This window comes from Alligator mississippiensis, chromosome 14 (genome assembly GCF_030867095.1).
Source record: "Alligator mississippiensis isolate rAllMis1 chromosome 14, rAllMis1, whole genome shotgun sequence".
NCBI classification, from domain to species: domain Eukaryota; kingdom Metazoa; phylum Chordata; order Crocodylia; family Alligatoridae; genus Alligator; species Alligator mississippiensis.
The window spans coordinates 561,855-584,671 of record NC_081837.1 but is presented as its reverse complement, the minus strand read 5'-3'; the positions used below and the strand labels follow the sequence as shown (position 1 = coordinate 584,671).

The window sequence follows — 22,817 nt, the reverse complement described above, 5'->3', positions numbered from 1 at the left end:
ACAGCCCAGGAAGCAAAAAGGGGCTGCTCACACAGTTAACGGCCCTGGATTGATGCCCTTCACATCCATCAGAAACAGCACGTTTAGCTCCTAAATTAAAAGGGCACCCGGACTAACAAGACAAGCAGGATCTCTCAGGAGGTAAAGTGCATGGGATGAACGCGCAAGACACCTCAGCGCTATAGTGCCCAAAATAAAATTCAGTTTTGCTACCACACCAAGTGCAATACTGCCTGGCTGCTTGGAGCTGCGCAGCAAATGCCACGCTGCGAGCTGCAGCCGGGGAACACATAATTAATGTGATTAGGAGCACACAGAGCTAGCATGCTCTGCTGACTGAAAAGCCCAGTAGCATAATTACTGTTTTCTGTACTAGCTCACTGTCTGTACAAATCTCAAAGCCTGGTTAGTTTTAGACTGCTGTGTAAACGTCAATAAAAATCCCAGAAGTGCCAAATCATCAGCATTCTCAGGCACTGAAATGGTGAAAATATCACTGCATTTCCATGCTGCCAACATTAGGCAGATCTCCATTCCTCAGTCTAACCTTAGAGTTCGTAATAAGGTAACATCTTCCCCAAGTGAATGCTTATTATGGAAGCTAATTAATTGCTTTCCAGTAATGAGAAGTCTTTGGTGTTCAAAGAAAGCAGAATTCACTACGCAGAAACTAAATACTGTTTATTGAAACAAAGCTGTAAAATAAAGCTCCCCCCCATTTAAAGACGTCTTTCCCATTAACAGTAACAAACAAAACCAAAGAAACCGCGTACACAACGTAAGAAATATGTATAGGTAGGGAGCGTGAGCTATCAGCAGCCAAGAACACAATATTAATTGAAGTGAAAACTAAAGCAATGCTTTGTAGTTGCCTAGATTTCCCTGGGGGATGGAGAGTCAATGCTTATCAGCCTTCCTCAGAAGAGACAATTTTGATTAATATCAGACCCATCTGACTCAGTCTATTAAGCCCTGAAGGAAGGATATTCTTCAGATATGAGAGATACGTCTTTGATTAATAATTCTACCATATTGCCATTCCAAGCATTAACAACTGCATGGCACCTGTGGAAAGAGAAAGCCTTTGAATTCCAGGGAAGAGGACTGCCTCGTGCTAATAGACCTGTTCTCCGTGGTCCACATCAGAAAGCTGCACGACACTCTCCCTCCTACCCTGTGCAGAGCAAGTCAAAGTGCCAAGGCTGTCACAAGCGTCTTGCATGTAAAACATACTGGTTATGTAATCTGGCTTTAAATCTATGAAGAAGAAAAAGTTACTTCAGACATGTGCAGGCCTTGTCTAAAGGTGACGAAATCTTAACAGGTCAGTATGCCTATAGGAGCCACTGCTGTTTTGTCTAGACACTACTCTTCGGCTCCATCATACTTTAACAGTCAACACTGGCATGGCCATTATACTAGCATAACTGCACGAGAGAACCCATGAAATCATTTAGCCCACTAGAGAGGCTCCCATGCACTGTGTAACTAATGCCAAGCTGCCACATAAATCGATTTTTTAAATCACCCCAAGTCCAGCTCTTTAGTTATTCTGTGAATGTTCTAGCTCCAGCTCGATCACCACCATCCTTCCTTCTCTCATCCTTGCTGCGCGTTTTTTCTGATGCTCGCAATCAACCTCTTGCAGTGTTCTTTGTAGCTCACAGGCTTCACATCTACCGCGGTAGCCTTAATCCGGGACTCGTCCTTTGAAAGAGAAAAGTGGTACGTAAGAGGAGAGGGGGGTTCTGCGCCTGAGGCCCTTTGTTCTAGGCTCTCCTTGTTCAACGTAGCTTCATTACCCTTGACAGAGTCAATTCAAGCATGAAGCTCTGGCTCCCAGACTTTACTTCACACAAAAACAAAGCAACAAGCTAGATTTTGTGCTTCACAGAAAGAAGTAGTGTCACAAAGTGACTCTGATCCTTCTTTCCTTCCACACACCTGTACTCAGGAGGAATAGTGCTGAACGTTAGTGGAAACCTCTGGAGGCTGATCTTTCCCCACAAATAACGTAAAAGGAGGAAGCCACTTCCTATGCAGACTGATCTAGATGTTGCAAGCTACATGCCCCGTCTGCCTGGTGGGGGTACGTACTTACATTGAAAGTCTCCAGCTTCACTCGAATCTTGAACTCAAATGTGTTGAAGAGGGCATTTTGGATCACTTCATCAAATGCCTGCTCATTCTGTGAGGATAAAGACAAAGGCATGAGTTGATGGCACTGCAAGTTTCCAGCTTCACCATCCACTCTCAGAATAACTCGGGTTTTGTAGAGCTTGAGGTAAAACTGAAACGGACTAGGCGAGTCAATGGAAAAATAAAAGTTCAGTACAGTATTTGGAGTGTTGGAGGACTAGTCTTCCAGCAGATTGGTTTGGGCTCCAAAACCATTGCTGAACTTTAATTGTTAAAACATGAAGTTTCTAGTCCAAAAGGAGAGAACTCTGGGGCGCCCACATGACACGAAACACAGCTGTCCTTGGTTTGCCTGAACCAATATGAAGTTCCCTTGGAGCTTCTTACCTGGGGTTAGATGTGATGCTGAATTACAGCGACTGAAGTGCAACGGCTCACCAGCCATTTCACTACTCAGTCTTAGACATATTCAGTTTCTGTGTTTATCTAACGAGTCTGCGTTCAGCCTGCACATCTCCGCATTTTAGGACGTTTGAAAGGGCACTGCGCAAGCGGTGCATGTTCTGCATCGTTCAAAGACTGTTAAAATGACAAGACAAAGCACCCAACAGCAACAACAAAGTACAGAGATTTCTTTAAATCCCATAGCCCCCGTGTGACCCAGGTAAATAGATATGAATGTCTTCATTAAGCAGAAAGCATGCAATTGTCAGACCCAGGAGCTGAACCTAGACCTTGCAGCTTGTAGGTCAAGGTCTTGCCCGTTCCCTCAAACTGCTGCTGCGGCACGCGTTCCCTATCTCAGGAAGCACTACTGCACACCTGCGTGGCTCCTTCCACGTCACTCTCAGAAAGGTAACATAGGTGGCAAGCAGGAGCCCAGGTCTACAGGCTGCGCACTTCGGCACATCCATTCCTCAAGTGATTCTTTTCCTAACTGTCCCCAGGGCCTAAAGGATGAGATGCTACTCTCACCACGCTCAAGACCTAGGCTGCACTTCCAGCTTAATCAGTAGGACAATAGGGAATGCTGCCATTACTGGACCAGTCGCCTCTTAGACAGGGCCCTGCGGTTCCCCAAAAGCTTCGGCAATGAGGCCTGGACACGGCAGATCAGATGAAAGAGCCTGCTTATGTAAGTGCAGAATGGCCTTTCCACCAAAATGAACTGAAAGACTCCCATCGACTCCAGAGGGTATCATACCAGGCCTCTAGGGAAACGCTCAGACCAGGTAGTATTGCAAGCACACCAAGCAAAATTTTAAAGGCCCATAAAACTGTCAATTCAAAACCAGTTTTCTGTGCAACACACAGAGGTATTTCTCCTCCAAGTTACGCTTCAGCTTTTTACCCTTAGCCCTTTCCACTAAACAGCTCTTCAGAAAAAGCACTGCAAGTTGTTTCTTTGGTAATTAATTCACTCCCTGCAATTCTCCTCGGACTCAAAAATGGCCAAAGCAGTCTTGTTCAGACTCTGGCAGAGACTAAACACGGCTGAAAAATGAGAGTTAGGATAACTAAAAACAGGGAGTTAAAATGAAAAAAAAAAACCTATGCAAATTTAATCATGATAATGACCATCAACACACCTCACGGGGAACAGCTGAGTCACTCACTACTCTGCTTCCAAAATAATCAGATAATTTATATAGCTGACAGCTAAAAATATGTTGGCTTTCCTGTACAGCGGGATTTATATCAGAGATGGGGTCCGGCAGGAGCTAATGTAGGTCAGTTTTGAATATACTTGGCTTAATAATGACCTGCCTGGTGTTTCATACTGACACCCAACCATTTCAAGGGGAAGCGAGCTGTGGTAGAAAAGAGGCACAAATAAATGGAAGAATAGGCTGTCTTTTTTACTGAAGTTTAAATGGTTTATAGCCTACCCTAAAATTGTTCTAATCTGACGGGAGACTTTTAAAACGCCTCTCAGCAAACGATCCATTTAAAAAACTATTATTTTTGTAGGGCTCGCAAAAATTCATTCTGCTAAGCAGCGTCAGGAAAATTGGCCATGGAAACAATCCAATGCTAAGGCGAACAACCAAACTGAAAGCTATGTTTCTGGCTTAGTTACAACCTAGGTTATTTAGTCAGCTTTGTTTTAAACAAGCTCTTAAGAACGCACTTGACATTTCTTTGTACCGAGAAATATGAACAAAACTCTTCAAGACTTAGTTGGGTGCAACAACATAAATCCAGCCGCTCCTTTTACGGCACTCCGAGAATGTCATGGCTTTTGACTGTTCAAGGACAGTTGGACACCAGTGCCTCCTGCAACTAATCAGCAGCCTCCCAGCTAGGGCTGTGAAGCCAGGGCTCGCTAAGCAGCTGGAATATCTGCTGGTCCTCGTAACACCAAGGAAAAGCTCAGCTGTTAGAGATCGCAGGTAGACTCCCGGTCAGGGAAAAGAATGCAGTTTACAGACAATGCACAGACAGAGAATAATCCTGCAGGGGACAGACGACGAGAGCAGAGAACCCTGCCCTGACTCCTGGGCCGGCGCAATCCACCCCTATAGAAGCCAGCAGGTCAGCGACAGGAGACACGATTGACGTGAACTTATGTTGTTTTGAAGAACAAGCTAAGCACCTAAAGAGACTCAACTCCTCAGGCTGGACAGCTCTCACCGGTACACCCTACCAGCTCAGCAAGGGTAAAAAAAATGTCCAATTCCTGCAAACAGGTCTGAAGTTTCTCGGATACACCTTGCACATTCATTTTAACAAAGGAAGCGCTGCCCTCAACAGGGGCTGTATGCACAGTAGTAAATGCCGCTGCAAATCTCCACTGTCATTAGCGGTACTTTGTGTGCATGTTACAGGATTAGGGCTAAATGATTCAAAAACCCACAGAGACTCACAGGGTTGGAAGGGACCTCACGGAGCATCTCAATCCAACACTTTTCCTAAACCAGCCCAGACAAATGCTCATTCACACACACTTCACACCATCTTTAAAGTTACTTGTTACAGACAGGCCTCCTAAACAGGGGATCAGGAGAGGCAACAGGCCTTCATAAAGTAGCAATGCTTGTTATTATGGCTACCAGGTGGAAACAGAACCTCATATTCTAGACATTTTTTCAAGGAGGAAGCTAATTGACTGACCTTTTCTTTTAGCTCTCCAAGGAAAGCAGTGTTTTGCCCGAGAATGACTTCTGCTGACTCCTGGAAACAAGTCACCCACTGAGTCTCCAGACAGTCTGCAATGATCACCTTAAGAAAAAAAAGCCACAGACACTTCATCCAGATGCTCTTTATTCATGAAGATTCTCTTTAAAATTGAAGAGAGCTTTAAATTTTCAGTAAGTACATGTACTGCAGCTCCACACACACCGCCTTTTGTGAAGGCTTCTACTCAATGGTGCTGAAGTGCAAAAACCCTTTCATGACTGTAGTGACACAGTAACACACTTCAACAGTAACTTGTGTTCAGTTACAAATCTTGGACCAGGAAGGAGCCACCACGATGATAAAACCAGGTACTCTGTGATTGCATGCTGGGCATGGCTATGAAATACGAATGAAAATGTCACTGCAACAAAGCCTTAATTCAGTGCAGCATGGCAATGAATGAGGTTAACAGCAAGAGGCACCGTACCTTTTTTCATTCTACTTAAAGAGCAGCAGAGGAGATGACTGACAACAGTGACACTGCGCTCAGGCAGGAAAGGATGCATGTAGGAGCTCAGCATACCTACCTCATCTGGAAACCGAGACCGGATGTAGAGGCAATGGCAAACGTTCAAGATTTTTTGCTTGGGGTGACATGCATGGTACCTTAAGCAGAACACTGTGGGCTTCTCCAACTCAGATGCCCCACATATGCATAAGAATAGACAGTCCAAGTGCTCTGTTTGGTGCTTTACCTGCAATCCACATCACCACCGCATATTCAAAAGTCACTCACGTCCAATTAAGGTGCACTGCCTCCTTCTCAAACTACATTTTGCTCTGACACCTGGGCAGGAACAGCATGTATAAAACTCATACTACCTCAAGAGCCCTGCAACAGCCAAGGACAATACAGGGAGAGGTAAAGATAAAGGACCAGTCTTTTGTGAATCTCTGGCTTCCGACAATAGGGCATTTGAAAACGGGAGACAAGTGGTCTGCAGTTCAGGAGTACCCTTCCCGCGTCCTTCCTGCTCTCCACATAAGAGATTCTAATCCACAGGGTAGCTTGTACATCCCTAGATTTTCAGATGTAATCCCTGTTTGGAAGCACTGTTCATTTAATCCTATGTTAGCCAAAGTAATACTGCAATGATAGTTTTCCCTCCCTAAACAGACCCCCTGCACAGCACTTCTAAAAGCAGAGAAAACCTCTAATTTTCAGGCACTTTATAATGCAAAAGCTGAAAGAAGGTTCAATGCTAGTGGTGCAAGCACACATCATGATAACGATTCTCAGACACAGTACGCTGAAGTAGGCTCCATTAATGCATGAGACACAGAACAATACCTACAAAAGAATGAACTAAATATAGGTATCAGCTGTAAGAGTGCAATTACTGCTCTCCAGAAATGCCATTTTACATTAGTTTATCTTCATAACTGAGGAGGCGTGGGCCATCTGTACTTTGCACTGCATGCTACACTTAGAAACCAAAATCAACTGAGTTAGCTTGAAACTTTTTGGCAAAAAGAAAAGCTTAATTGAAGCACAAAGAAACAAACTGCTAATCAGCTCAATGAAACCCTCCGTACACACTTGGTTACAGCCTATACGCTATTTACTGGCTATTTATCTGCAGGGACTACACATCGGAGCACGCTGCTCTGATGCCCCAGTCTCACAAACAAAAGGGTTTGATTCGGTTTGTGCAAGGCATATAGTCGGCGAGCAAGAGTATTTCATCTAATCCTTTACTTACAAAGAGGATCATGCGATACTTGAAGTTGGGGAACTCGCGATTACATTTTTCACAGCGGTACAGTCCATTCTGTTGGTCTATCACTTTCTTATTGCAATCTTGAGCTGGGCAAGCCTGGTACATGCAGTTCTCTTTGCGCAGTTGTACCACTGTGGCCACACAGCTAAAATAATCCGCCTGCAAGAAGGAGCATAATATAAAACGCAAACCACTGGGATCATTTCAATTCTGAATTCTGAACTAATTGGCAAGCATGTAGCCCCCTAGCTGGATTTTGATGACTAATAGGCTTAACAGGTACAGGTCACTGGGACGTGCAACTCAAGTCTTCTGTTGCCACTGCTCTTAGGTTCCATTAAGTTAAATGAAGCCCCTAAGGCAAGAATATTTTTAAATCTTCATTGAACCATGTTCTCAATCACTAGTTGATTAGACTGACTGAGCATATTTGCTTTCCCACCATACCTATTCAAACTGCGGAGCCAAGCGTGCCGTTCATTCTCTCATAAGATCTAATTTTCATCCTCTCTCATCTTTTTGGGGGACTAACGTTACAAAAGGCAGAGAAAGATCCCTGCGTTTGTGTTACGGTGAAACACTTGATCTGACTGCAGCCTGCAGGACACGACCCACAAGAATGGCCAAGGCCAATGGTTCAAGGCCACTACTCTGACAATGGCCAGGACCACGCTTTAGAAGAACAAGGTATTTCAAAACGGACAGTTAGGAAATAACCTGCCTATCATGATGCCGTGACTCAGTATCTTGATTAACCACTATTTAAACTCAATGAGAGCAGACGTTCTAGGAGGTTCATTAGATCACCTTCCAACAAACACCGTACCTTGGTAAAACCCAGTTCATTTTCTATGCAGAATACACAGATAGCGTCTAACTCTACTTTACCTTATCTCCTTGCCCTAAATTCTCAGATTTAGATTCATGCAGAGTTTTCCAAATGGCGCTCCCTCCACCTGTTGATCCACCTCTCAGATCAGAGATTGAAGTACATTCCAAAGCCTGCCCTTCGGAGTCAAACCTGGAAAGACACACACATTCCTCTGGTTTTGGGAAGCAAACCGTATGAACTTACCCAAAGCTTATATTTAATTTTGTGTGCTTAATACAAGAGGGGTTTTTATCAATGACTTCCAGAGGAAACAATTACAGTAACTTGTGTATACTGCACACTAAAATAGCATTTCAGGATAAGTTAATATTCTGTTTTAATTAGCACAGTATTTTATAACCTTAGAAAGGGGGACAAATTCTGCTTTTCGTGACCACAACGGGTGTGCCAGCTAGCGGCCAAATGAGGCACTACATTCCTCTTAGAAGCAGCCAGATAACAAGGTTTAAGGGCAACAGCACGCTTGTATAATTAGAATTTAATTACATGATACCATTATTTTTGCTGCAGCTTTGAAAGAAAAGGGAAGATCGAGTTTAACCAATCATATTTCCTGTGTTAAAATAAGGATTTGTCCATCAGTGAGGCTGGTGCCACCAACCCTGCCCAGACGCTTTGCGATTTCAGTGGAGGAGCACATCTTTTGCAGCAGAAAGCTCATTTCAGCCATTTCAACCCTTCCACAGATCACTATCCGTGAACAAATAGCCCACTTGTGAATGCAAATGTAGTTATCTTCCTGAAATACGCTGTTAAATAGGCTGCCGAGTCCATGTGTGTACGGCTAAGTCTCAGAACCAAAAGCATGCAGAGCAAAGGCAAGGGCCCCGTAGGACGATTAGTCTTGATCCATGTACATTTTGTATGATGTTGAGGGATACCCATGAGGAGGACTCATGGAAGAAAGGACTCCAGCTTGGCAACTGTCAAAACAGAACTAGGATTTGCCGAGGGAGGATAAAAAGCACGTGCACTCTTCTAATGAAATCTGGTTTCAATGTCAACAGCTCTCAAGGCCCCAAGCTTGTCTCCTAACCCCTTTCTGACTGTGCCCCGTGGTGAATGAAAGGCTGAATTATGACCCTGTCTGGTCCCCACTCCCAGATCAGAAAAGCCTGGGGCCACGTGGTGGGGAACAGACCAAACACCCTCCACGAGCTGAGTGACAAACCACACTGACAGTCTCACCAAGTAGCTCTGCTGACCCATCTTCCAAAGGATAGAAGGTCAGTCATTGTGAACTTGAACAAAACCCTGATACCTTTAAAGACTAAACCAGAAGGTCCCAAAGATCCAAGTGATTACTGACGCCCATCTCTCACTTCACTGAGGATGCAGAGAACCTGGTTTCACAGCGTTTGTTTAGCTTTCCCTAGGGTGGATTTGCAGTTCCTTGGGGAAGCTATGCACGCTCCTCCCTATTGCCTACACTGTATTCATATGGAAAACGCCTTCAGTTGGATCAAGGTTTGTGCGTGTGGAGTCATCAGTGGAATTCTACCCCAACTGCTGCTTGAGAATAAGTCTAACTGCCACAAAGGTCTTAATTATAACCTGGATTAATTTGCTGAACAGTAGCTAAAAGCAGCCTGAAACACCGTAATCAACAGAATTCCTCCCCATGTTAGGTACCCAGTTCATTCTGTATTATGTTGCAGTCTGCAGCTTTGTCTTTGTAACTTAATCCCAAATTCCTAGGAGAGTTAAACTCTCATCCTCATCTTTTAGACTACACACATCTGCTCTTATCTTTGATCTCAAACACAAACACAGGACTGGAAGGACTCTCTCCCCACTCATCTTCCACCACACTCCTTCAGTTTCTTCCACAAGGCACCCTATACCAGGCCCTCCCCACCCCATCCAGGTCTCTTTTCAGACTGCACCTGTTTTGCAGAGACCAAGCCTACACATAGAAAACAAACAAAAATGTTGTAAGGAGCCCAGTGTGTATATGAAACCCATAATCACTCACGATTTTGTATCCTCAAAACCTAGGAGGTACGGAACAACTATACCCGTCTAACAGATCGAGAGCACAGGCACAACTGCATTTCTGGATGTGACTTGCCAAAGTTACAGAACAACCTGACTGCAGCAGGACTGAATTCAGGACTCGAGTCCTAGTTCAGTGCCTTATCCACTAGACCGTCCTTCTCCCTTGGGAGTGCTGTACCTTACTGGAAGGACCTGGAACCTAGCAGCACTAACAGGCACCTCTGCAATCATACTATTTTGCTGATAAAATGTTCTTTTGCTATTAAATCATAAAAATTACCTGAGAAAGGAACAAGGGAGACACTGATACTTCAAGAAAGCTTTAAAAACCAGAAAACAATACCCCCAACCCACACTAACTGAATCCATAAGATCTTGCACAACGCATAAAGTCTATGGGAAAAAAAAATGTTCTCAGCTAAACCCCACAGAAGCAGAGTTGCTAAAAGTCTGATTTCATGCTGCCTTCCAAGGATCTGGGTCAGCACACACTGCTGCCACTCTAATTGCTTCTACTCCAATTCTTCAAGGTTTGTCATGGGATTACAGGTTTGTCAGTTTAACAACTTTAAAACCAACCTCTCAGGACATGATGCCTCCAAGAGAAATAAAAATGCTTTTTCCTAGCCTCCAACCTTCTCTCCTCCTCTAACGCTCTGTAGGCTGTGCTTAAGTAGGTTACAGGGGTAAAGGAAGTGAGAACAGTCAGAGTAAAGCAACACAAGCTCATGGCTGTACCATCCTCGGAGTTTGAACGCCTCTGGACTATCCGGGTTCATCACAAGCGTGCTTGAGCTCAGGACAGAGAGACTCCGGCCACCAAAATCAGAGACTCTGGCTCCTCTGATCGCTATGACAGGTTGTCTAGAACCATCAAATCGTTCAGCCTGTGAAGAGACAGAAAATATCAGTGGCATACTATGCAGTGGGTCGGTCCTGTGCCCATAATTCATAGATTGTGACAAAAAGACCAAAATTGCATCAGACTGCCTGGCTGTACTTAGCAGGTGCTATATCTAAGGTATGTCAGTACGCCCTTGAAAGACAGTTATTAAATCACTGTTAAAAGGTTTTTAAGACGTCGTTCTCTCATCTAACGGAGAGTGCCGGAGTCCTCAAATCCTACCATGTTTACAGTTAACTGGAGAAGTAGTTCGGAAAGGGGGCGACTTCTGTCGAGAACAAAGGGCTTGAAAATGAATTTGTGGGAGACCTCTCCAGGCAGCATCAACACATCAACTGGAGAACTTCGGTGGTCAGAGAGAATGCTGCTTTCAGGAGACACAACCGTCTCACTTATTTTATTCTCTAAGCTGAGAGTGCCTTATGCAGTTTTGTTTATGAAAAGCAAATTTATAACCAACATGTTTTTGTCTTCTTTTAAAAAAAAAAAAATTGTTTCTATAAAATTCCAGGCTTCTGGGCATTTTCATGTAGATATTCCCAAGGAAGAAAGAGAGCCATGACCTCTCAAGAGAGGTTTGAAAGGCAAATAGTTTCTGAATAGCCATCGGATCCAGGGTTTTATTCCCAGCAAGTTGTGCTGTCATTAGGTCGCAGCAAGTGAAGACAAGGGAAAATGCCAAAAAGATTAAGAAAGAATATGGGCCGCCAGTGGTACTGGTAGCCCACATGGCCCAGCAAAAACATGGCAATGTGGTCTAGCAATTACGGCACCAACACCTGGATTCCCATCTTGCTTCTCCCAATAGCCAGCTGTGAGAGCCTGGGAAAATCACTTCCCCTCTGGGCCTCAGTTTCCCCATCTGTAATGCTGAGAGACTGTTTGTGAAACGTGGAAATCCACCTGCAAAATGCAGCAGGCAGGAGCAAGGTAGCAGAGCCCTCCTCTACTCAGCGGTGAAGACTGAAGAACATGGCCAAGATCAAACACAGCAAGGGCCAGTGTTTATGTTCAGGAAGTCTGGAGAGAGAATACATCACCATGATCTCGCCTTGTGGCAGCAGACCAGTAATTCGCTACCCAAACACTCTTCCCTGTAGCTTGCTCATCTTATTTGGGGTAATGAGCTTCAAACTGCAATACTGATACCTGCAAAGGGTTAATTTAGCTCTCTATCACACTTTCCATTAGAGAATTTCACAATTTGGTGAACACTTTAGTTGCACAGCTTCTCTCCCCGTTTTGCCACCTCCACCAAACACTGGCTCGGGTCAGGGCTCCAAGGAACCTGCCCTACAGATGAAGCTTGTCCCTGCTAGGCAGCTTTAGCCATTAGACTCTACGAATCAAACAGCAACTCTTAACGCAATGCTGATGATCCTTCCTGAATCAGAAAGCTGTTTATCACCAACCTCTGCATGTGAGAGGCAGTGAATAGCATTGCTCAGAACACACCAGACCAGCCACTGATAAACACAGTTATTTGGAGAAATATATACATTTAAAATAAAAAAAACAAACAACTCATCTGGCTGAAGCCAAATAAGTCTCTTGCACCTCCCTAAATACTCATGAGCTGCACTTCCTTACCACCTGCCTCAATGACATCATATATCCATTCCTCTTTCATTATAACTGAAGGCTGAAAACGGATAACAAAGCATATACCTCATCTCCCCATAGAGTTGTCGTCACCATCTTTCCAGATGTATCTATCAAATGCACGTTCCTCTTAGACACCTCCCTATTGGTAGATTTCACTGTAATTTTAGTGATATCATCATAGCTCTTACAGATTCCAATTACATCTGAAAAGTAGACATAATTCAGTTAGGACTGCTTGAAGGTCACAGCAGGGGAAGATGAGCAGGCTGCAAAGGAATACTCACACAGTGTCAGATTATATCCTACAAGATCCTAAATCCTTATTTAAAAAAAAAAAATCTTAAATCTAAAACACAGGAACTATGCATATTAAAGTGAAAAGGTTCTTAGGGAAGAAATAGATTTTGATTTTTATTCTGTTGATGAATTTTGCATTCATGCAAAAGTGTCACAAAAATTAAATCGATCAAGGTACCGTGCAATCTTCTCCTATTACACTTTGTGGAAACCCTTCATCTTGGCCCTCCGGCACCACCTACTGTTCCAGTAGAAGTTTCTCAAGCAAGGGATTACAAATTGCTTATAACAAAGATAGGCATCTGCTAGGAACAATGATGAGGGCAAAGACTCGCTTGTGATTCAAATTCACTTGAGAGGCGAGAGGCCGGTATACTCCTATCTGTGTACTGCACCGACTGCTAACAAACCTATTGTTAAAGCTCCTAATCAAACACTTCTGAATCAACAGATTTCTCTCACACGCACACAAGTAATAATTTCTGCCCCACTGGTTTTCCGTGTCATTTTTTCTAGTGCGATCTTCCCAAGTTAGAGGAAAAACTTCAGAGCTCCCAGCAAAGCAAACCAAAGCTTATATCCAAATGCCAGGATTTATGCCACAATCATTGCAGAGATAATTAGATGAGAAAGGTATGCATGCAGAATGAAAAACCAGTGTTCCTCTGTGCCTTGCTTGGAAAACTGATGATTGCAAAGCATGTACCTTCTTTCACTCTCTTTAATTTACAGTGCAAGTTGGCAGATAATACAGTGCACGCTGTTCACACAAAAGGACCCAAACTCCCTAGTGGAGAAGCTACCAGAGGCATTCCTAAGGGCACCACCACTGAAGCAACATCTCAGTCACACTGCGCTATGGATTATCCGTCTCCTGCCCAGGTTCTTGGTGCTACAAGACCTATTTTAAGCCCCATCTTACCATATAGACTCACCTACAATTGAGTCTTTGCTCGTGTTCTCTAACTCAGAGATTGGTACAAAATCGAACTGAACAGAGGGAAGATGTTGGGAATCCTCACAGGGCAAAACTGAAGTCTCACTATTGAATGTAATCTCATAGTCATTCTTCACAGCTGAAAACTGCTTGTTAGCGGTCTTCAAATTTCCTTTGGTGAAGAAATACACCTGCAGGAGGAAGCAATGAGATAGAAGAGACACTTGCTAGTAGACACTGCACATGGCTAACATTTGCCACTAAACATCCAGGGGTACTGCATAAACCCCTCTTTACTAGCTCATATCTGACTCTGAGAATAAATAATGCTGTACCTTGTTCAATTCAATGATGGGAAAGAACTTGTCCACTTGATCATTGAATGCAGTAGCTCGAATCTCACCCTGAAAGAAAATGTGAGAGCTGGTCAGAAATGAAATTCAGCATGCATGTCTTTCCAATGCAGAACGGCACCATTCCTATAGCTGTGGAATATTCTGCAGGGCTAGCTCTAGGCACACAAGAAACAAACACCAAAGTTCATACATCTGTAGGTAGAGCTAGGATGACAACCCCTATGGTTGACCAGCAAATCTTATCTCCAAGTCCTGTTAAACCCCATAACACTCCTGAATATGGTTCAGTAATGAGTACAGTATATCATACTGTAACACAGAAACAACTCCATACAGATGCATTCAAAGCCTGCAGCATCATGCTACGGATTAGGCAATATTTTTAGATATGTCATTTACCTCCACAAGTTAGAGGATGACATCACACATGAACAAAGTCATTGTTGTGACAAGCCCTTCCCCAAGTGATAGTTAATGACAGAGCTGGATTTCTACTAGATAAGATGTTTGTGTAATAGAAATATAAAAAATTAAAATAACAATTACCAGTCAAAATCTGACAGCACGCAGAAAAGTGAAAGAAATGGCTGAGGATCAAGGTGTCAGAGAAATTACGAACCACACATTTGGTACTAAAAATAATTTCACATACACAAACAAGATCTTATGCAATGGGGGGCTATAAATTTAATCAAGAGGTCTGGATGACAGATTAACTAGATCTTGTTCCCCTAAATATACCAGAGATGGAATTTCCTTGTCATCCGTTCATATACATGCCAATTTCCTAATTAAGATGAGTTTATTTGAAGTGTGTATCTCCTTTGGACAATCACACGGGTTATAAAACAGCACTAGGATTTGCCTGCCAATCCAAGGGAGAGCGCTGCAAAGCAGACATTACATTGTCTATTGATGGAGATACCAGATGCTGGCACTGTAGTCATCTTTGCCACATACCAATATCGGACAGTGCTGATAAAAGGTCACTTAAATGCCATGTTTATCACTCATTTTATATTAAATGAGCTAGATGGAAAAAGCAATGTATTTTACAGCTATGAGCGAATGAATGTGGGGCTGTAAGATACATTTACATCTTGTAAGATACCCTTTTCATGTAAAAGATCTTCTGCTCATTTCCTCTGTTTTCTGTCTTCACAAAAACATGAACTTTCCGCTCCCATCACTGCAGTACTTTGAGCCTATCATAACAGATCAGCACTCACACTTTGATCAACTAGCTCTATGGAGAACAGCTTTCCTTCACCACGGGAATTGCTCCAGGTGCGGATCTGGCTTTTTTGGGTGACTCGAGCACATATGGTCCACCTGGAAACGAAACAGTAAGAAACAGTGTCCTACGTCATTTTTCAGCAGAGGCTGTTAGCTCAGAAACTAGAGACTTTAACACCTAAATGTAAAACCTCAGTTTCCATTGTACCTCAGTGATTCTTTAAAAGGGCATCTAGTCTGGCCCATGGAGACAGAATGCAGTTCTACAGAAGCAACAAGAGTTAAGAAAACAAGGCCCGTCGGTAAGCCATACAGAATGATAAAGCACCGAACGATTCTCCTGCTTTAGAAACAAGCTTTTAATATTTCATTCTTCTCAGAAGTATTCCTAGTATAGCAGTCTGTCCTTAGTGAAAGGCCACGCTCAAACTCAAGAGCCCAATTTTAAGGTTCGTATTGTATCAGCTGTTAAGAACCAGCACATCAACTCATATAATTTAAGCTTCTGCCATTTCCAAAATGCTTTTAAACGGGACAGCATTTCTATCGTAGCCAAGGTTGAAGGAGTTTATGGTAAAGCAGGTCAGTGGACTACCGAAAGGAAGCTTATAGTTAAACTTGTCAGCTGATTTTAAACCAATATACAAAGACCTCAATTTCAGCAGGGCCAGAAGACTTGGGAATCATTTTACATGAGACAGTCCAGAGTCTAAGCACAGATCACCAAAAAACAAAGGAACAATGGGTAAGTACAAAATAACCCAGCACTGCTGCTTCTGAGAGTTGCTGATACCAAGTGAATAATATTTAAGGAAGAATTATTTGACATATCTAACGCAGTTATTTTGGGAAGCAGAAATGTAACTTTAGGCCTTGTACTTCATGCCTACAGTATTTTTTTAACATAACTGATATAGAGGGTAACTCACTTGGATTGGTATGGGTTCAGACTGGCAATTGGTACCACCTTGGACTGTGATCCACCAGGCGTATTAAATAAGCTGGTACCAGCTGATTTACCAGACTCCTTTGAAGGTCCATAGTACTTAACAGTAGGAGCTAGAAAGGAACACAAAAGTTCAGTTATGTTAACTCAGACAAAAATATGAGACTGTCCACCTTTGCAGTCTACGTATAAAGAATAAGAGTAGAATACTGCCATGTGGTGGTGCCAAGCTTAGTACCACTATTAAACTGCAGCAGAAGCTCTCACTAGGCTACAGGAAGATGCCCACAAATAGAAGCTTTTCCTAAATCTGTGTGGGCATTTTACTGCGGTATGTAGGCAGCAAATAAGAACATTAAAATTAATTCACTGCTCTAGAGCATTTCTACCATGTCACAAACAGCATCTGGTTTGTTACTGCAAACCATGCCAAAAGAGGAATGCTCAACTCTTTTATGGCTTTTACATCACAAGTGGACTAAGAATTGCAGCTATGGAGAAGGTGATCAGTTAAAGACATCGGCTAAGCATCCACTGATTAATCAGCAGTGACAAATCAGCACCACTCAGATCTGGCAAGTGTAACTTCAGCCCTGTACATCCTCAGAGAACCACCAAGGAACAATGCCTCTTAACCAAATATGCTACTTTTCTGATTTTAGGTACAGCCACTAAATCTATATATGCTCATATATATACACACACACACACACACACATATAAATAAAAAAAAATCTGTCACACTCAAAACCAAATTTACTTTAAAATTCTCTCATTTCAGCATCTCTCAAATATTTAAGTCGAGCTCAAGACAGGTCCAAGTCTTATTCAAAGCACAAACTCTGACTGAAAGAGTTTTTTTTGTTTTAAAAATAAGTCTGCAGCTAGGCAGACAACTGAGCTGCCAATGTCAGCCCAGCATAATTTAAAATCTTCACCAGAAACTGGTATTTATAGAATCTCAACTAAATCTCAGTCCTGTAATATATGTTCGGCCTCAATAACTCAGCACTGATAACAGACCCTTTTAGTCAGGTTGGAACCACAGCTTGTTTAGTTGTCTAGAGGGCATCATGGGGTTTCAAGTAATGATAAGGCATCACACAGGATGGATGTGCAACTTGTACAACTTCCCAAATGAGGTCCAGACTTTTTACTATGTTTTTTCCCCTGACACTTTAAGATGCTCTCTACATTTTTCTCTGAAAGGAAGTTCTTTTGAAAAAAGATGTAATCTTTTGCTGCAAAAACTGAGATTCCAAAGATTTCTGTTCAGCATTTCTCTCATAAATGAGTGAGTGGGAAGTCATTATTTCTTTGTTGCTAAATATTCTTCCATCTTCCAGTTTACAGCTTTGTCTCCTTTCCTTGGTATTTCTGAAGTGCTGTCCTGAAGCTGCCTCTACTCCTTGCTAAATGGGATTATCTAACTGGTTTTATTCTTAGTTGTAGACAAGTCAGACAACTCAATTCGACACTGCTAGCCAATAATTAAAATACAGAAGTGCCTTACCTCCTGCTGCTGAGCTCCCATTCTGCTGCTGTGGTTTGCTGGGTGCTGTGCTGGCTGCTGAAGCTGAGGAACGCTGCTGCTGCTGTCCCTGACCTGGTATTAAGAGGGGGAAATACCACTTAGTGCAAGAAACTTGAGATCAAAGCAATTAAAACTACCTTCACATACCTTTATGAGATCTCATTTTGTTGTCATAGGAGCACAACAGCACACAACATTCATTATCCTTTAAGCGTATCACAAGACTTGACAACAGTGAACCACCCTGACAAGGGACACAGCATGTAGGAAACTAGAAGAGGTCTCCAGCGAGCAATAGCTTCTGTTATTATTTTAGAAAAGCAATTCTCTGCCAGGGTTCTGCAGTACCCTGGGATGCCGTGAGATCCTTTTAAAGCGCCATGGGATTGCCTAACAATAAGAGCACTGTCAAGTTTGCAAACACCTACACACGAGTCACAAATTAAAACCAGAGATTTCAAACAGGAGTCCATAGCACCAAAAACATTCTGATCCGTTGTGGTCTTTCTGGTTTGTTTTCAACAGCAGTGCCCTATTGTTTTTCTACAGTCAAAAAAAATACAAGTAAAAGCTGAAAGCTGACATTTTTATGGGATGTTTTAAGTCTGAAAAGGTTGAGAACCACTGTTTAATGTTTCTACATACCTCTCCTTCTCCCAAAAGGAGTTTGTGCCATTCCATAACAGATCACGTGCAACCTCATACAAAACCCCCTCTTAAAACATAAAGAAAAAGCCAAAAAAAGTACTGGATGAAGATCAACACTAGCCATAAAGAAACCCATGACATCTGGCTTTTAATATACCAGGTATAGAGGCATTTAATTAGGGAAGTTGGCCAATATATCTGAGAATTCACTGCATTTCAGCTGCATGAAATCCGAGGCAACCACAGGCACAAAAGTGGAACGTATAAGAAACAAGAAGCAGGAAACAATGTGTGCACAGAGCCGCTGGCATAGAGGGGAGGATAGAAACATAGCATCCTAGAAACAGCGGGGTAGGAGGAGGAGGGCACACAAGAAACTTGTTGGGAGGAACAGAGAAAAGCAAGCAGCCCTCGGGGCATGCAATACACTCAGCCCGTGGAAACAAAGCATCATCCTACCCCTAGTTTATTTTTAATCCCAACAAGACTTACATAAAGGAAAACTCCTTGGCTAAGTGGTTACCACAGTATAGTCACAATGGTGAGCTGGTGACAGTTGTTTCCCTGGCAATAGACTGACGTCAAAATAGACCATGTATTTGCTCCAAGATCCACTAGATGGAGAAGCTGGGCTTCACCCTTTACACCCAAAGTTTAGTTGCGTCAAATGCTCAAAGTTCCAAATGAAAAACATGCTCAGTCATTGTACTTATTCAGGGACCCAAACTCTTTCTGCACAGGAGATGCACAGGCAATCTAGACTCCTAGGCCTATGAAATAGGAAAGCATGCTAGAAAAGAGAAAGACCTAAGGAATCTAAGATTACAAAGGATTAGGTAAATATCACAAAGCCTTTCTTACTACTTCTGCCTTTCTAATCTCTCACCAGCATTGTCACAGGAAAAACAGGCATATGTAGCTTTCAAAACTAAATGTAGAAAGCTGTGAAATGACCCGCTGCCTCTAAGCAACAACATAACGACAACACCAATACAGACAACCGCTCACAAGAAACACGTATCGCGTCACACAGGCAATTGGGAACACGTCAGCCGCGCACACAAGTCTGCTCAGTAAACACTGGTCGCTACAGCGATGCTACAATTCAGCAACATCTGAAAGCTTTTGAAGTAGCGATTAACTTCATAACTGTCTAAAGGCAATTAGATTGTTTAACTCGTGTTCATGGGATACACGCTTCTTCCCCAAAATAAACAGAGAGAGAGACGAACGGTCCGCCTGGCACGAAGTGGGATTTTACACCAACTGGTAAACTAGTTTTCTAGTCAGTGCAGCAGCTTACTTGTCAATATGGGGGTTTTTTCAGTCCTGCTACACAGTGGTAGGCAAGTGTTACTCCTACAAACTACCAGGCAGGACAGTAACAATGGAAACAGAGTACGTACATCATTACCCTCTATTCTCTAAAAGGGACCATTCCTCCCATGACACTGTGCCCCTCTCAAATTTCAACCTTTTATCTCCATAAATGTCAAGGACACCTGTCCAAAGAATATTCAGGCTTGTGTTTCAAATAACACATAATGTACTTCTCTCTACCCAATTTTCTTCTTTAATAACTGAATTTTTTTGTCTCAACTTTCAAAACCCCCCAAAGGGAAAGCATACAAACTGGAAAAAATATCCCACCTGCATGCTGCAGAGATCAAAACAAAAGATTAAAATGGAATCACGTAGGCAAAATTGTATCAGGATTCTATATCCTCCCCCCCCCCCCATGATAATTAGCTGTTTCTTATTAATGGAGTAGTAACATCATGAAAATTCAAGACTTCCCCATACTAGATAGAGACAGAAACTGACTGTTTGGCCTTGGGTTTGTATATTAGAGAGAGACACTATACAAAAGTTCCACGTGCAGAAGAGACATTAAGGAACTGGAAATCACAGCTCTAGACAAGACAATTAGAGCCGTGCAACTTAGGCATACAGTAGCAGTATGTCTGAAAAGACCAGAGGTTTGCCTGCTCGGATGACACCAGGCCTCCCTTAATTTGGGGATGGTTTAGACAGCGACGATCCTCTTTGGAGGACAGAGTGGACAAGATGACCAGCCCTGTTTTTCTATCACTTGAAATTTGACTCCCCTTTTTCACTAAAGTACACAGCTGAAAGACCAGCACAGCAGTAAGTCTCTGAAACAACAAAATGCCTTTGTTTGCTAAGTTACCTACCTTCATTGTATGGCACTGGATCACCAATATTTCCACGAACCACATCAGCAGTTTGCAGAACATCTAACTCCATCAATATAACCACTCTCCTAAAAACAGAACAGATGGCAAGATACTCTACGGTTATCTGTCTTTGTCTGTCATAGGCTGCAAGTTTCTTTTTTGCATATATAAAGGCACTACAATCAGTACAGAATAGATTCCCTGGGGAAGGTAATGTCAGGAGGAAACAGCTTCATTACCCACCGGTTTACAACATTCAGTAAATGCAAGCAGAAATGGCGTGGGCTGAAACAAAACAACCTGAACAGTGCACATGAAACAGAGATGGGATAACGATTATTGCTATTTGCAAAGCCCTAAAAACGGTACCAGATTCCTTATATACTACCTGTCTCAAAAGTGCACACTAAATACAACTATGCATGCAATACAAAAGGCAACTTGAAGGAGAAGAGAAGGGTGGCAGTAAAAGTTACCAAGATTTTGCATGTGCCTGAATTGCGAATAATTCTGAAGTTTTTGTTATTTTGTCACAGACTGCAATGGGGCGTTGGGGGAGAAAGCAGTCCTTTAGGTATGTCAGGCCCAGACAAACTGGTTACAACCAGAACTCTGAATTGCTCCCAGAAAACTATAAGGGAGCCAGTGCCTACATTATGAGAACCCCCTGGATACACCTGTCCACTTCCCCCGGAACGAAGCGCTTGAGCTCCTCCCTTTCACCCGCTCCTTCAGCCAATTCTGTGAACACAAATATCGAAACAAACAAAAATACCTTCCATCTTTCAGGCTGTTAACAATGAATCTGTTCACCTGGCAGACACAGTGGGCAGACAAGCGCTCCTCTTCGACTAGAGAGTTCAGCTGTGTTGCCAACATGAAAGCTGCAAAAGAAAAGAAAAGAAAACCCCTCCGAAAGCTGCTAGCAAGGGACAGTACTAAAATGGCTAATTGCAACTTCTCTACTCCGACAAGTGGCGCTGAATAGACCTAAGGTGTGCACATTATCACGTCAGCCAGCAAGAGTCATTTCCTGGGCATAAGCTGCACGTCAGCCACCCAAAGCTGGAGAACGGACTACAGCGTTCAGGCAGCGATTAACGTAATCAGACACGTAACAGAATGGAAAATGATTCAACCGAGCTGCTAATTCCTCTCGGACCTCAGCGCGCGTAGAAGACTCTGCTAACGACGGAGCTGCTGCCCACGTTTTGGGTGGTCCGCGGCAAGACACCAGAACAAAATGACCGGCCCCAGAATCGAAAGGGACAGCCCGCACCACGCCCGTGACACCCCGGTGTCGGCTCTGCCGCGGAGGCAGAGGCACGTTCGCCCGCGCGGCGTCGCACTTACAGGACAGCGTGTTCACCCCGTCGCTCATCAGCACGCGGTAGCGCGGAGGGCCGCTGCCCGTGGCAATAGCACGCGTGTTCTGCAAGGGAAAGGCAGGGGTCCTCAGCCCTCAACCCACGCTACTTGTGACACACACGGCGAGGTGACACCTCGTCTGCAGACACGAATGGGGGGGGGGCTTTTTTTTGTGTGGCTTTGCCAGCAACTGAAACGCATTGTCGCAGGCCAGGTGCAAGGAGCTGTGCACAGGACATCTGCTCCCGGCCCAGCTTCCCCCGCCCGAGTCACGCCAGGGCGCAGGCCTGGCCCGCCCGCCCCCTGCCCACGGAGCTGCGGCGACCGGGAGCAGGAGGACGCTTGTGCGAATACTCACGATGACTTGCAGCACGGGCTTGGACACGGGCTCGCCCTGCATGATGGCCTGGAGAGGGACGAGAAGGAAGAAGGTCACACCTGGCGCCGCGGGGACAGGACCGCAGCTCCCTTCTCCCCTATGGCCTCCCGCGTCTCTCGGCCCGTCGCGAGCGGGTTTCCCTTCCCAGGGGCCGGGTGGGAAGGGCCCTCAGCAGGGCCGAGCGCCGGGGGTGGCTCGGCCCCCCGCACCCGGGGGCTGGGCGGGGCGTTACACGCGGGCCCCGGCCCAAGCGAGGGGCACCCGCCGGGCACGCGGCCCCTGGCCCGCCCCGGGGGACCCGCGCGCTCCTGCCCGTGAAAGACGAGCCGGCTCGGCCGCGAGGAGCGGGAAGCCCGCGCCCCTCACCGCAATCGCGCCCGCACTCAGGCGCGCGGCCATGGCGACAACAGCCCGCTCCTGCTCCTGCTCCCGCCGCGCCAAATCCCCCGCCCGCGTGACCGGAAGTGCCGCGCCGCTAT

The 22,817-nt window shown here is 44.2% G+C and overlaps 1 protein-coding gene across 1 annotated transcript; it reads right to left on the bottom strand.

Moving 5' to 3' along the window:
• Window positions 1-660: 660 nt before the first annotated feature.
• On the bottom strand, window positions 661-22,811 carry RPA1 (replication protein A1). The gene is made up of 17 exons (XM_006260605.4): window positions 22,705-22,811; window positions 22,318-22,365; window positions 21,945-22,023; window positions 21,367-21,475; window positions 20,589-20,677; window positions 17,725-17,817; window positions 16,195-16,324; window positions 15,259-15,361; window positions 14,009-14,077; window positions 13,672-13,864; window positions 12,503-12,642; window positions 10,669-10,817; window positions 7,929-8,061; window positions 7,023-7,199; window positions 5,254-5,361; window positions 2,102-2,188; window positions 661-1,707 (listed from the first exon to the last, which is right to left on the bottom strand). Exons 1-17 carry the CDS (start codon window positions 22,735-22,737, stop codon window positions 1,600-1,602), a joined length of 1,848 nt encoding a protein of 615 aa, XP_006260667.1. The 5' UTR covers window positions 22,738-22,811; the 3' UTR covers window positions 661-1,599.
• Window positions 22,812-22,817: the final 6 nt, after the last annotated feature.

Bases quoted from the DNA above. Each gene is read 5' to 3' on its own strand.
- RPA1 (XM_006260605.4), bottom strand. From the start codon at position 22,737: ATGGCCGCGCGCCTGAGTGCGGGCGCGATTGCG. The intron at 21,476-21,944 runs GTAAGTGCGACG...TTTCTTTTGCAG, and splicing joins CGGGGTGAACACGCTGTCCT to CTTTCATGTTGGCAACACAG. The intron at 7,200-7,928 runs GTAAAGTAGAGT...TCCTTCTTGCAG, and splicing joins ATTTAGGGCAAGGAGATAAG to GCGGATTATTTTAGCTGTGT.